The 15,397-nt window shown below is 49.7% G+C and overlaps 1 protein-coding gene across 2 annotated transcripts in view; it reads right to left on the bottom strand.

Moving 5' to 3' along the window:
- Positions 1-3,283, bottom strand: part of LOC116887433 (RT1 class I histocompatibility antigen, AA alpha chain-like) — a 106,636-nt gene extending 103,353 nt beyond the window's left edge. Inside the window, exons 1-5 of one of the 2 annotated variants that reach the window (XM_032889048.1) lie at positions 3,133-3,283; positions 2,655-2,930; positions 1,406-1,690; positions 1,159-1,287; positions 947-979 (exon numbers count right to left, since the gene is read on the bottom strand). In XM_032889048.1, coding sequence (XP_032744939.1) covers positions 969-979; positions 1,159-1,287; positions 1,406-1,690; positions 2,655-2,930; positions 3,133-3,268 — 837 coding nt within the window. In that variant the 5' untranslated portion in view covers positions 3,269-3,283 and the 3' untranslated portion in view covers positions 947-968. Of the gene's footprint in view, positions 1-946; positions 995-1,158; positions 1,288-1,405; positions 1,691-2,654; positions 2,931-3,132 lie in introns of those variants that run through there. The other variant, XM_032889049.1, reaches the window with a different exon arrangement.
- Between the last annotated feature and the right edge of the window lie 12,114 nt (positions 3,284-15,397).

Here is a 15,397-nt window from a genome sequence, read left to right as displayed (position 1 = left end):
AAGAACTGACTGAGCACACCTGGGCACAGCCCTGTTCACACTCAGCTCCCACAGCCTTATCCTGTCCCACCAGATACACACAGCTTAGTGACACAGATTCTGGAAGCTTCTCCATCTGCCATTTATTTAAAAAAAAAAAACAAAACAAACCCAAAACAAAAACTTCTAAGCATTCCATCCAGTAATTAAAAAGCCATCCACACTTGGGTCAAGGATGTGAACAATCAAGTTCACACTCAGATTCTTATTCTCAGTGTGGAAGTGAGGAGCTGATGCTCACGCTCATGGTATCACGGAGTGACAGGATGCAGATGTCCCCACCCCCACACCAAGGCTAGACCAGCAAGGTTGGCTGTGGAGGAGAACACAGACAGCACAGGGACAGGGTCCTGAAGTGCAGGGCAGGCTGGGCTCCACAGTTCTTCACACTGAAGCCATAGAATCACAGGGAACATCAGACACTGGTGTCTAAAGAGAACTGAGGGCTCTGGATGTCACAGGAGAGACCTGAACACATCGTCTGTCACTCAGTCCACTCCAGGCAGCTGTCTTCATGCTAGAGAACGAGAGTCACAAACCATCACTGTGAAGACAACAGCCCAACAACCCTCCACTCACAGGGGATTCTGGGAGTCCCTGAAACCCAATCATGTCCACATTGCCCCTCCCCAGTCAGACCCCAGAGTCACCTTTACAATCTGGGAGAGACATCAGAGCTCTGGCAGCTGTCCCTGCCTAGGGCAAAACAAAACATACGTATATATGTATGTGTTTCTGTATATGTATATATGTATATGTATATGTGTATGTGTAGGTATGGATTCACATCACAGTAAAACTAGACCCCAGAAGATTTCTCTGGAGGAGCTACTATGGATTCCGTGAGCTCCCCACATCTCCAGCTTCACCCCAAACCCTCAGGGACAATCCTGCCCCTAACACTAACCTGGAGCAGGGGCGTAGTCTCCTCATATTCCACCTGTGAGAAGAAAAGCTGTGAGAGTTCAAGGAAGGTCTTCACAGGAGGAAGTTTCCAGAACTGACAGAGGACCAAGTTGGAGACAGCAGCAATGTGGGGTGTGGCCATGTTTGCCATTAAGGAGCACAGCACTCTTCTAAAGTGGGCTGAGGAGCCACTCAGATCCTGCCCATTCCTACCTATGTTTCTCCTCCTTCTCCTCCTCACACAAACTCCAATGATGGCCACAGCTCCAATGATGGTCACAGCTCCAAGGACAACATAAATAACATTGGTTTCCATGTTGGAGTCGGTGGATGGAGGCAGCTCTGGGTAGGACAGGTACAGGAAATGAAGGAGGGTGTCATGACCCCACATCTCTGTCCTGACCAGCTCAGGGTCTGCAGAAGGCTCCAGCTTTCCCTGGCCCCAGCTCTGTACCCACACCCTCCTTACCCCATCTCAGGGTGAGGGGCTCAGGCAGCCCCTCATGCTCCACACAGCATGTGTAATTCTGCTCCTCCCCAGGAAGCACCACCACAGATGCCCACTTCTGGAAGGTTCCATCCCCTGCAGGCCTGGTCTCCACAAGCTCCATGTCCTGGGTCAGGTCCTCCCCATTCAACTGCCAGATCAAGAAGATACCAGGAGGGTAGAAGCCCAGGGCCCAGCACCTCAGGGTGACATCACCTTCAGGTCTGGGGTGAAGGGTCACATGTGCCTTTGGGGGGTCTGTGTGGAAGATTGAAGAAATCACACAGTTAACAAGACAAACTTAAATCTACACAAGGCACAGTTAAATCAATGATGACACTGAACTTGTGTGTCTGACACTTCAACTGTCATCTCACTAGTGAGCTGCAGGAAGAGCTGGTCCCCTCAGCACAGAACTGTACACTTTCCTAAGGGAATCAGAAGCTAAGAGGGAATCCACATGAGCCAGTGGGTCAACATGGCCGTCCTTACATGGTGTTTTATAGCATGAGGTGGGTGGTCATAGAACAGAAGAGGGAATGGAAAATAATTTGTTTGCAGACAAACACTGCCTAGAAGCAAAATAATGCCTTCAGGGAAAAAAAAAAGGAAAGGAAAGGAAAAGGAAATATGAAAAAGAGAGAAGAAAAAAAAAAAAAGAAATCCCACAATTTATATTCCTCCAGGGTACCCCACAAGGGCTCATGGGACCATTCTCCACTGTAGGAAGAGAGAGAAATGGGGTGTGGAAGAGAGGCAAACCCCACATCAGGGAGGGATCTGTGAGAATGTATTCTTTGGAAAGTTCTAGAAACTGGGGGAACCAGCCTAGTGTAGTGGAGTCCATGTCTCCTATGAGGTAAAGGAGACTTCTGGTCCTGAGGTGTAAGGGCTGACACACTCAGCAGGACAGGAGTCAGTGTCCTCAGAGAGTGGGTGTGGGCAGAGAACCTGGCCTGGGAGAGGCCATGGCTGACAGCAGGGAGCCCCTGCTGTTAAGTGGGGGAAATTCTCTCCTTCCCTCCTGAGAGGGACTCAGAACTCTCCAGGGAGAAGGCTGGGCCCTGGGAGAGGCAGTGCAGTCACTGTGATGAGGGATCAGGAGACTCAGGGACACTGTCTCCCCTCTGAGACAGGGGCATCACCCAGCTGAGGGTTCCTTCTTTCCCAGGACTGAGCCCCAGCCCGAGGGCAGAGGAGGAGAAGCCCGCGGCCCCCGCACCTGAGCGCAGCAGCGTCTCCTTCCCGAGCTCCAGGTATCTGCAAAGCGACTCCACGCACTCGCCCTCCAGGTAGGCCCTGCTTCTCTCTGCTTCACCAGCCTGATCCCACTTGCTCCGGGTGATCCGTGCCGCTGTGTCCGCTGCCATCCACGTTTTCAGGTCTTCGTTCAGGGCGATGTAATCGCGGCCATCGTAGGCGTCCTGATAATACCCGCGGAGGAGGCTCCCGTCCGACCCCACGTCACAGCCATACATCACCTGGATGGTGTGGGAGCCTGCGGGACCCCGCGGTCAGACCCGGCCCCGCCCAGGCCCCGCCCCGCCCCGCCCCGGCCCCGCCCGCCGGCGGACTCCTCCAAACTGAAAGGGAAACCGGTCCCGGGTCGGTTCTGCTCCTGAACCACGGACTTGGGACCCGGAAAGTCCCTGGCTGCGTAGGGACGGAAGGGGTCGTGACCTCAGACCCGGGGTCACCACCGCCCTCGCTCTGGTTGTAGTAGCCAGCAGGGTCCCCAGGTCCACTTGGAACCACTGCTCCTGTCCCTTGGCTCTGTGTCTGCCTCTCCCAATACTCCGGCCCCTCCCGTTCCATCCACCGCGCCTGCGGCTCCATCCTCGATTCTCCACGTCGCTGTCGAAGCGCACGAACCCGTGTCGTCCACGTAGCCGACAGAGATGAACCAGGGGCCCCTGAGGCCGGGCCGGGACACGGCGGTGTGGAAATACCGCAGCAAGTGTGTGCCTGGGGGCGGCGTGCGGTGAGACCCCGACCTCCTCCCGGGACCCCGGGCGGGTGCGCGGGCCGGGCGGGGAGCAGGGCTCGGGGATCCGGACGCCGGTGGCGAAGGGGCGGGGGTCTGGTGTGGGACGCGGGGACCGGGCTTCCCCGATGCCCCCCCGGCCCCGCCCCTCCACGCAGAGGCGGTTTCCCTCCTGACCCTGCACTCACCCGCGCGGGTCTGGGTCGGGGCCAGGGCGGCCGCCAGCAGCAGGAGCAGAGTGCGGGGCTGCCATCATACCCCTGCGAGATCCGGGACCGATCTGAGTCCCGCGGGCTGCGTGGACTTTATAATCAATGTGTCGGGAGACGCTGATTGGTTCACAGGGTTCACGGCACCCAATGGGAGTGAGACTTGCCCCCAGGTCTTCAGTATCCGGGCAGAAGGACCTGACACAGGTTAGGAGCAGAAGTGAAACTGGGGAGATGGGGAATCCCCAGCCCCGCCCCTGACCTCACCGCCTGGGGACTAAGACTTTGCCTGAACCTTGGGCTGTGGGACAGAGCGCTGTTTCTCATGGTGTCACCCAGAAGCTGTGTGGACACCAGGAGACACACGCAGGCCAGGCTCCCTGTTTGCTCTCCTCCACCCTCCTCTTCCTTCTTCTCTTCAGAAGTCAGACCCTGGAGTCTTCTAGAAGAAAAGTGACTTCCGGGAACACAATCACAACACAAGCCTTGTGGATGCAGTGGAGAGATGCTTCTCCTTTAAGAGGAGACTCTGGCCTGCAAGCCCCACCCAGACCCTACAGAGACCAGGCTCTCTTAACTTGATCAGTAGTGTGGGGAAATATTAAATTTACACATTTCTTCATTCTGTGGATGTCTCCAAATCACAGCCACAGGACTGAAGTTGAAAGAAGAGGAGAGATGGGTGGGGGCTCCTGAAGAGAGTCACCCATCACACAGAGAAACAAATGTGGTGAGCACAGGTGTGAACTCCAGTCCCCTCCCCATGCAGGTCTCCACAGCAGCCCAGCAGCCTCTCCAGGATTCAGCGGCTCCTGTTTCAGTGAACCACTCTTAGGTGCTGTGAGTGTTTTCCATGGGAACCTGAAGCTCTTAGGTTCCATCCTGACTGACCTAAGGATGCAGTTGGGGTAGGCAGCCCCACAGAAAGGATCTGTCTCTGTTACTTTTCTTCTCATTTATTCTGTTTTTTGAGACAAGGTCTGTCTGCACTGCTCTGGCTGTCCTGGAACTTACTATGTAGACCAAGCTGGCCTTGACCCCACAGAGACACATGGCCTTTGCATCCTGAGGGCTGGGTGTCACAGTTTCCCTTTCATTATTATGAAGAAACACCATGACCAAGGAAACACTTCTAAGAAGAAACATTGAATAGTGGCTGGGTAACAGTGTCAGGGGTTTAGTCCATTATAACAGGAAGCATGGCAGCTGCAGGCAGACATGGTGCTGAAGGAGCTGAGACTTCTACATCTTGATCCAAAGGCAGCCAGGAAGAGGCTCTCATTCCACACTGGGCAGAGCATGAGCACAGAGACCTCAAAGCCCTTCCTCTCAGTGACACACTTCCTCCAGCAAGGCCACGCCCACTCCCACAAGGCCACACCTCCTAACAGTGCCACTCTTTGTGGGCCAAGCATCCAAACACGTGAGCCTATGGAGGCCACCTATTCAATCAATGACAACAGGATTGAAGGCCTGTGTCAGCACACTAGCTCTAGTTAGTTTTTATTACTGTGATAAGACACTATGACCAAGGTATCTTATAAAAGAATATGTTTAATCTGTTATATAGTTTCAGAGGATTTGTGTCCATGATGGCAGAGGAGAGGTGTGGTGGGGGAACAGCTGAGAGCTCCTGACTTCATTTGCAAGTAACAGACTGAGACACTGGGAATAGTGAAAGTTGATTTTTAAAAAAATTTTGATATATATGTAATATAAAATATTATTATATAATATATATAATTTATTCATAAAGTACACTGTACCTGTCTTCAGACACCATAAGAGGGCATCAGATCTCATTACAGAAGGTTGTGAGGCACCGTGTGTTTGCTGGGATTTGAACTCAGGAGCAGTCGTTGCTCTTAACCACTGAGCCATCTCTCCAGCCCAGTGAAATCTTTTAAAACCTCAGTGCACACACCAGTGGCACACATCCTCCATCAAGGCCACACCTCCCAATCCTCTCTGAACATGGCCTCAGCTGGATTTGAAGGATTCATTCCCATGAGCCTGTGTGGCTGTTCTCATTCAAACCAGCACAGCAGTCACTGTGAAGTGTAAGAGGCCAGCAGGGTTCTGGAGATGTGTCCAGTGCAGGCTGAGGGAAATGCCCTCACACAGGGCACTCTGCTGAGTTAGGTCCCCCCTTTGCCTCTGTCTCCTCCTGCTCAGCCCCTCTGTGTCTCTGTCCCTCAGGTCTCACCCCATCCGTGCCCAGCTCCCCTCCCTCCTGAGCTCTGCACTGACCCTGTCTCTTCCTTGGCCTCTGGTTTCTCTATGGCGTCAGCCAGCAGCTGTGAGGCAGCTGTGTGGTTCCTGAGGCAAACATTCCAATGGTGGCTGGGGAGATGGCTCAGCAGCCAGGAGCACTTGTTGCTGGTGCAGAGGATCCAGGTTGAGTTCCCTCAGCACACGGTGGCTTCCACCATCTGTGACTTCAGTTCCAAGGGATCAATGGTTGTGCACCTACATATTTATATGCACAAAGAGGACAGGTCATGAAAATAAAATATAAAAATATGATTTTAAGAATCCTGCCTGTGTTTCTTCTACACATCGAGAGTGTGAGGCCAGGGGCAGAGGGCACAGTGCTGTTCAGACAACAGTGGACCACCAGCCAATGAAGAGAGCTCTGTAACAGGAAATCTAGAGATGGTTGAAATAGAGTGTATTGAAATGACAGTTTGCAGAACAGCATAAAATTAAATATACAAAAGATCTTTCATTGTATGGACCTACTGTGCACAGTGGATCACAGCCTCATCCCAGGGAGAAGACACAGTGTGTGCTGCTCTTTGTAATTGAGCAGATGTCACTTTTGATTCCCCATTAACAAGAGAAATTCCACTCAGACAGTTGGATACTAATTTATAACAGACCAGGACATCCAAACACCCAGGCATTCCTGCAGGGAAAGGTGTCTGTTGTGGTTTGCCCTGGAGTTATCTGTATTTTGATGCTCATTCCACTGCCCCAAGGACAGCTGCCTAGTCACTACCCAGGAATCAGGTGACTTCACCAGAAACTTCTCCCCCATTGAATTTGTAAAATACAGATAAGGGGCAGGTACAGGATAGGAGGCCTGTCGGGTTGGGGATTTAGCTCAGTGGTAGAGCGCTTGCCTAGCAAGTGCAAGGCCCTGGGTTCGGTCCCCAGCTCCGAAAAAAAAAGAAAAGAAAAAAAAAAAAAAAAGAAGGAGGTCTGTCCTTGGAGGAGAAGGAAGGGTGGGTGGGAGAGAAGTTTGAAGGAAGAGGAGGAGACTGGGATAGAGAAAAGAGACAGGAGGGAGAGAGAGAGAGAAGCCATGGCTGGACGATGGAGGCTGACATTAAGATTCCGCTCTATGGGGGTTGGGGATTTAGCTCAGTGGTTAGAGCGCTGGCCTAGGAAGCGCAAGGCCCTGGGTTCGGTCCCCAGCTCCGAAAAAAGAACCAAAAAAAAAAAAAAAAGATTCCGCTTCTATGTAATTACAGGTCGTTATTAATGTTCCTAAGGGATGGATGATACTGGGATTTGTATGTTTAGGTGGGCAATTATATCTTATCAATTGGGTCAAAGATTATTGTATTGTGTGTTATTTTATGTGACCATTTGAGTGCAGGAAAGTGTGCAGTGGTAGGAGACACTGGGACGCCGAGGAGTTGGGATGTGTTTCTGTCAAGATACCTAGCAGATGTCTTGGGGCACCGCAGTGCAGGACCTACGGGGTAAAAGACAACCCATACTTTTTTTTTACTTTTTATATTTTTAAAACAACAGGTGTCCTCTTCCCCCATCTTCCCTGCACTGCTGACCCTCCAGGGTCTCACCTGTTGAAGATGGAAGAGAAGCGTCCCGTTCTTGGGCAATAGCGCCACCTGGTGGAAGAAACAGAGAAGACTGTGTCTCAGCCCACAGAAAGGCAGGTAAAGGGGACCCAGGCTGGCTGAGCTGCCCCAGGGCTTCCTTGCTGTCTGTGCTTCTCCAGGGTCTCAGGTCTCATGCTGCCCTGCTCTCATCACACTTACACCCAGAAGAACCTTACATGCTTTTCCAGCAGTGGGAAGAAAACGTCCTGTAAGAGAGGAGGCAGGAGGCAGAGCCCTGAGTGCTCAGAGGAGCTGCAAAGCCCCAGAGTAGTTGCAGAACTCTGACCTGGACTATGATGTTGATTGTTTGATGTCAGCTACATGGGGGGTTAACTAAAACCCCAAAATGGAGGGCAACATCACTGAGGCAGTTTTGCTTAAGGTGAAGTGGGAAGGTCAGGTTCTGATCCTTTCCTTTGATGGAGGAAGAGACACCTGTAATCCTGATTATTTGAGTGGAGTCCCTCCCTGTTTCTAATCTGGCCACACCTTCTGCTGGAGGCCTTAGTGAAGACATGGAAGGAATCGCTTGCTCTTTGTCTGCTTGCTCTTGCTCCTGCTCCAGCTCCTGCTGCTTCTGTGGGACATTCCTGCCTGCCTGTCCTTGCTCTGCATAATGACAGCAGACTTACATTTATTTATGAAGGCCTAGGTTCATGCTAGGGCCTGTCCCAGCTTCTCCTAACTCAGTTATCCCATTTACACCATCCTAAGTTCTGCCATGTGGCTGCTCACCTCTCCTCAGATTCTGAGTCTGGGTGTCGAATCCCCCATGCTTCTCTCTTCCCAGAGTTCCTCCCTCTGACCACAATCCTGCCTTCTGTTCTCCTTGGCTATAGGACATAGGCTTTGTATCTCATCCTTCAGAAGGTGCTTTAGGTAGGCAGGGTAGGACAGAGAGGCTTCCTCACACAGGGCACAACAACATTACCTCAGCATTGCCCCCGTTAGTCCTATAAAAGGCAAATCTTTCTCTGACATCATCAAATATATACAGTGAGAACAAGGATAACAACATAATTATAAATAGTTAACGATTATTAATTCTCCATTGAGAATTATTATTTCATTATTTAATTGATTAAGAGTAATTACTTTTATTTAAGAATTTTAATTAATTATTAATATTAAAAATATAAGAATTACACTTATAAAGTCTGGTTCCTTTGTGTCTGCCAACCATTGAGAAACTATTATCTGTCCTATGAATCCAAAGTCCTATCTGTCCTGAGTCCAAAGTTCTTTGCCCAATTCCCTTTCCATTGTAGCTTGAAGTTATCCTGAAAATATCTTTCTAGACCTAAATTATTTCTGAAATCTTAAACAGCTTATAGTTACTGTGAGACTGTAGCTATCCAGTCTTCCTCCCCATCAGTGACCTGAGAAGGATAAATGTTCCCTGAGAAAACAGGAAGTGCAGAGCAAGCAGCTTCAAAAGCTGCAGAAATGGCAGAGATTGATGGCTGCCTGGACAGTCACACAAGATTCTCCTGCAGTGCTGAGGCGTCCAGCTTCAGGCTGCTGGCCCAGTGCGTGATGGACATCTTTGTGGAGCAGGAATATTGAAGGACTCTGACTTGTCTTGGCAAAGCTCACAGTCATCTTCCCTCTGTGTTCTGCTTGTCCCCCTGTTAGGACAGCACGAAGCTGCAGTCAAGCATGGGCAGGTTTTGCTGGTGCCCAGCTCTGCCATATTTGAAGCAAACTCCATATGGAGGTTCCTCGATCCCCTCCATCCCCTCTGAATTAGAACGTGGTGCAGCCAGGAGTATTCGTGCCTCACTGTTATGGAAAGCCTTGTGTTTATAAAACATTCTGAACCCCATATCCTGTAGATGTCTGAGATTCAAAGACCACCTATCTATGTACAGTATATCAGAATAGGCAAATGTTGCTTGTTTCCAGTCATCTACACCATATTTGACTTTGGAAACATCTACAAGAGGCTAAAGAAAACTTATTTCTGTAATTAACAAAACTTGTTCCTAACCTGTCCATAGACTGATTGACTACCAACTTGCAGTTTTTAATTTTCTTGAACCGTTTGCAATAGAGACAAGCACTTGAACTTTACAATATGTTTTACAATGAGTTTCATAGGTACAGTACTTTAGACAAGAGTTGATCATGTACATGGTATGTTGTAGCAAAATATATGCTAAAACTTCTCTCAGTACACAAAAATCCAGACCACTGTAAAGCATTTGAGACCATTAGTTGATGCTCCTGAGTCTAAACGCAGAGTCAACCGTCCACCCCTTTACCCTGTCATTCCTTTATAGTCCTGACGTGGAGACTTCTAGTTTATTAGGAAAGTCAGTCAGATCACAGGATAGTTTGGGGGAGGGCACACGTGAAAGAGCGTTTGCCTGAGGAAGACACAGGAGAAAGCATCTCTCGCTAAAGCACACGCATGGAGAATGTTCTGCTAAACAGACATCTGAAAGAAGGTTTTCCTGCCACAGACACAGGGGAAAGGATGTTTTGCTGTGGCAGACACGTGAAAGGACCTGTGGTGAAGGAGTATAAATGTGACCCCACAGACAGTCGGGGACGAGCCCTGAGCATTGGGTGTGTTTTGCTCCTCCTTGCTATTCTTAGTTAAGGACGAGCGTGGATTGGTCAGCCTCACACAGTTGTGCTGAGATCCTCCACACCTGGGTCCACAGCCAGCAGGAAGAGAGAGAGGTTGTGCAACTGTCTTGGACTTTTGGAGCCACAATTCCCATCCCAGTGAGAAGCTTCCTCTGCCAAGGCCACATCCCCTAATTCCCTTCAATACTTCCACTCCCCGATAACCATGAACTCAAATCTGGGGACTTATGGGAGTGAATATTGAATACATTTTACTTTTTTTTTAGACTGTGTTTCTATCCTGTGCTTTATCCTGTGCACCTGTCCCTGTAAAAGCTTCCCAGTTGCTGATCAACTGGCCCTTTAGAATGCTTAGCTGTTAGAACTGCTTAACGCCATGACCTTAAGTGTTGCTGCCTCTTGGATTTTAAGATAGTTCATTAAAAAGGCAGTTGAGTGTGAGAAAGAGGACTGGGGCAGCAGAGTGAGAGGAGAAGCAGTTGGTGCAAGAGCAACTGGGAGACAGTAGAGCCAGGAGGAGCTGACTGAGCTAAGAGGCTAGAACGGTTGTCACAGTCTGGAGCTGCTGTTATTGAGAAAACTGGGAGAAGGAACTGTTTAAGTGCAGTGTTGGGAATTGAGGGAGGAGTTGGGAGAAATGTTAGAAGGGGTTGGGCTGGATGATGGAAGGAATAGTTGTTGGAAAGAAATTAGATTGACAGGTCTCTCCCTCTTTCTCTCTCTCCTGCTTCTTTCCTCTCTAGTCATAGGGGAGAAAACCAGGAGGACAAAGGGTGGGGAAAAAAGAACCAACAAAGTAAGGAAGACCAGCTACATGGCTCTCCGTGTATCCCTGGTTGCCCTGGGACTCACTCTGTACCCAAGGCTGGTCTCGAACTCACAGATCTGCCTGCCTCTGGGTATGCACAACCAAGGCTCATGAAATATTCTTAATCAAATCACCACAGAAGGTTACTGAGTTTGTGTTTGATCACGTAAGTGGAACCACTGTCAACAAACGAGAGAAAGGCTACATACTAATGGCAAAAGAACATCTCGGTCCAGGAATCAGTTTCTAACCTTGAGCCAGTGTGCAGATGCAGAACCCTTGAATGAATGAGTGTCCAGGTGACCCTGAGTAAGTACCTTATAGAACGTCTAAAATGTATACAGCTAGCCTTTCTCCAGTGCTTTCCTAGTGGGACCTACAGGTTTTCACCAGGGTAACCCTACACTGAGGGAAAGAAATAATCAGACTTACCAGGCTCTATTGCATATTAACCCAAATTAATGCTGATCCCAGGAGATCCCAGGAAACCTTATGGTTCTTCGGTTAGATAAAAGTGTTGGGAAGGGTCAGGGATTAATGAGGTTTTGGCTGAAATCTGAATCACACTAGGTCCAGTGGGTTCCTGAATTCATCCTGTGGTTATTTTTCCAGTCCCAGAATGTTGAATTGGGACAGATGTACAAAGAGGTTGGCAGAATTCTCACATTGGTTCCCTGACCTGTGGACTGAGGGCTATCATGGTTGGAAAGGGTAAATGGAAGCGTTTAGAGTTCCCTCTGAAAGGAAAATAATAAATAAAAAACAGTATCACATCCTTGTAGGAATTTCAGGAATCACTGCCAACATCAGTAGTCAAGTGTCACTCTCCACAGTCAATCTGTCTTGCTCTGCACTGGCCAGACAGGAGAGTTAAAGGGAGATGTGGTCAGAACAACTTTGGATTCTGGTAACATATGTATGCTTCAGAGGGTGGGAAATAAATCCTACCAATCATTCAAGATCCTTCTAATTCAGGGGAATTCAGGAATCCAGTGGTTTGGAGCATGCAGAGATATTCCATCCAAGATGAAGGAAAGGTTACTGACCTGGCCCCTCCTACTACCAAGAAAGGAGCACAGGGCTTAGTTTGTGTCTTTGGATTCTGCAGACAGCACATCCCTCACTTGGATCTGTTACTCTGGCCCATAAGCCTTCTGAATCAGAGAGCTGCTAACTTCCTGTGGGTCCTGGAACAGGTGGAGACTCTTCACCAGGTCCCGGCTGTGGTTCAGGCTGCTCCAACATCTTGGACCATATGATCCAGCAGAGCTTGAGGTGTCAGTGACAGAGAAGGATGTTGTTTGAAGCCTTTGGCAGGCCTCTGTGAGGGAATCACAGAAGAGAACTTTAGGATTTTGGAGCAAGGCTCCACCATCATCTGCACACAACTATTCCCCCCTGTGAGAGACAGCTCTTGGCCTTGGTGCAACCTGAACGTTTGACAATGGGCCACCAAGTTACCATGTGACCTGGGCTGCCTACAATGGGCTGGATGTTATCTGACCCACCAGGTCATTAAATAGGAGACACATGGCCCTAAGCTGTTATCATATAGAAGTGGTATGAACATAATCAGGACTGGACAGGTCCTACGGGCACAAGGAAGTTACATGAAGACTTTGCCCAACTGTCTCCAGTGTCTAGTCCTGTTACAATGTCATCTGCAGCCAAGCATGCACCTGCAGCCTCATGAGCTGTGCCTTATCCTTGGAAGACTGAGGAAGAAGAGACGAGGGCCTGTCTTGCTGATGGCTGTGCATGCTATGCAGGCACCACCAGTCGTGGACAGCTGCAGCATTACCACCCTTTGCCTGGAGAACCCTGAAGGACACTTCTGGTGGGAATCTTCACAGTGGGTGGTAAGTTCAAGCCATGCACATGATAATGCCCTTTATTTGGATGGAGAAATGGTCAGATGTGAGATTGTTCTCTAATTCATGGGCCGTGACCAATGGATTGGCTGGATGGGCAGGGCCTTGGAAAGAGCAGGGTTGGAGTCATCTGGGGAAGAAGCAGGGGATAGATCTGTCCACATGAGTAAAGGCTGTGAAGACACTTGTGTCCTATGTACGTGGTCATCAAAAGTGATGTCAGCTTGGGAGAAGTTCAGTAACCAAGTAGGTGGGTGACCCATTCTGTGGACAGTCAGTCTCCTTACCAGCCATCTCTCATTACCCAACGGGCCCATGACCAAAGAGGCCATGGTTGCAGAAATGGGAGTTATGCATGGATTCAAAAATATGGACTTCTACTCACTAAGGCTGGCTGATTAGAGCTGGTGCGGCAAGCCAGATCTGCTGAGAGCAGAGACCAACATTGAGCCCCAGCAATGGCACCTTTCCTCAAGGTTACCATCCAGCAACCTGGTGGTAGGTTGACTACATTCGGACCAGGTCTTTTGTGGAAAGGACAACACTTGGTACTTACTGGAGTAGATACTTATTCTCACCATGGATTTGCCTTTTCTGCATGTGATGTCTGGTGAAACCACCATTAGCGTACTTACAGAATGCCTTATCGACCATCATGCTATTCCACACAGAGTTCCACGTGGTATTCTGACCAAGGAACTCACTTCACATCAGGAGAAGTGTGACAGTCAGCCCACGGTCATGGAGTCCTCTAGTCTTACCATGTCCCCCATCAACCTGAGGCACCTGGCTTGACAGAAAGATGGGGTGACTGCCTGAAGACACAGTTACAGTGATAATAAGGTGACAGCAGCATGGTTTCCTTGAGTATAGCAGGACTTTCTTGGTCCTGACACAGAGACATTCATTTGAGACACTGGTGGGGAAGATGGAAGGGAGGTGATACCACCATGGACAGCTCCTGTGGACAGCTCCTGTGGACGGCTCCTGTGGACAGCTCCTGTGGACGACTCCTGTGGACAGCTCCTGTGGACAGCTCCTGTGGTACTGTGTCACCAATACTGTAGACTGGGTCAGTGTTGCCACTGCCACTGTAGACAGCTCTTGAGGGGCAGCTCCTGCTGAGGCTCCAAAGGTGATGCTCACTGTGGGCAGCTGCTGTGCTGGCTGCAGGCTGAAGAGAGGTCATGGTGCCGCCATTTTCATAGGAACCAACATTTTTGACAGCTCCTTTGAGGGCATCTCAGTAAAATGGATAAATTTCATCTAAATCTGTGATACTGGGGATCCCTGACCTTTGAGGAGCTTTGGACCACTTCTTTTATCATGTCTATACCCAGGGGTTGAGAGAGTGGCATGTGTCCCCTCTGTACTTTTAATGTGCCTGATGGGTGGCTGTGGAAAATGAGGTACCCAAGTTTACCAGTGACCCCATCCCACACCTGGGTGACATGGGTCATTAATTAGAATATAAAAGGTTTTTTGGGGGTTAGGATTTGCCTCAGTGGTAGAGCGCTTGTTTAGCAAGCGCAAGGCCCTGGGTTCGGTCCCCAGCTCTGAAAAAAAAAAAAAGGAAAAAAAAAAAAAGAAGAAGAAAAAAAAGGTTTTTGGGGCCATTTGTGCAGTGACAGAAGCTGCCATTGTTGAAAATCGGGCATCACGATTTTCAGCCCTTTGAACTGTACTGACGCCACGCTGACTGTGGTCACAGTGAGGCTTTAGTGCCATCTGTCTCTGAGGAGGAGGAGAGAATGGGCCTCAAAATGAACTCTGACCGAGGGCGTTCCTATTGGCAGACGCTAGAACTTGGAACCATGTGTGGCAGGCGGCAGGAGCTGGCAGAGACAGATGACCTGTCAGTCGGTAATTGGACGCAGTTTGTAATGCTGAGGCGTGGCCCGGCTGAAGGTAAGGGCAGCATCCCTTCCTAATGCTACCTGACAGGAGCAGAGTGTGGTGGAGGTCGTCATGGACACCCTTGTGTGTCACGTTATGGTGCAGGTGGTAAAGAAAAAGACCGACCGGGGGGTTGGGGATTTAGCTCAGTGGTAGAGCGCTTGCCTAGGAAGCGCAAGGCCCGCAAGACCCTAGGTTCAGTCCCCAGCTCCAAAAAAAAAAAAGAACCAAAAAAAAAAAAAAAAAAAAAAAAGACCGACCCAGGTGACTTGAAGGTTAAACCTATTGAATTGCATTTAATAAGTTCAGCTGCCTCCAGAGTGTGCAGACAAGGAGCCCATCCTTGTTCAGTGTGGTCTAACTCTGGGGGATGGCACAAAGGAAGTTCCCAGCCGGGGACCCCAGACTCTGCGAGCATCTCCCTCTTCTACAGTGGCATAGGAGAGTTAAGTCTGAAAGATGTACATCTGGGGTCTGGAGCAGGGCCTGTTGAATTGTGCAGAAGGGCTTGGCAATGGGCAAAAGGAGGGGTTCCTGAGAGGGGCCATGGGCCGCCTCATATAAGGGGCGAACCAGAAGAGAGAGAGGGAAGCCAACAGCAGAGGGCGCCAACCATCCCTGGGAATGATAGGATTTTGTCCTTGGTTGTGAGGGCTTTGTATGACTGGATGAGGTGTTCTCTATCCAGAATACTGGCCTTGTAAGAGTTGTATCGAGTCACAGATAAGTAACTGGACCTTAGACAGTGAGA

The sequence above is a fragment of the Rattus rattus genome, chromosome 18 (genome assembly GCF_011064425.1).
Source record: "Rattus rattus isolate New Zealand chromosome 18, Rrattus_CSIRO_v1, whole genome shotgun sequence".
NCBI classification, from domain to species: Eukaryota; Metazoa; Chordata; class Mammalia; order Rodentia; family Muridae; genus Rattus; species Rattus rattus.
This window is presented reverse-complemented; position numbering and strand designations above follow the sequence as displayed.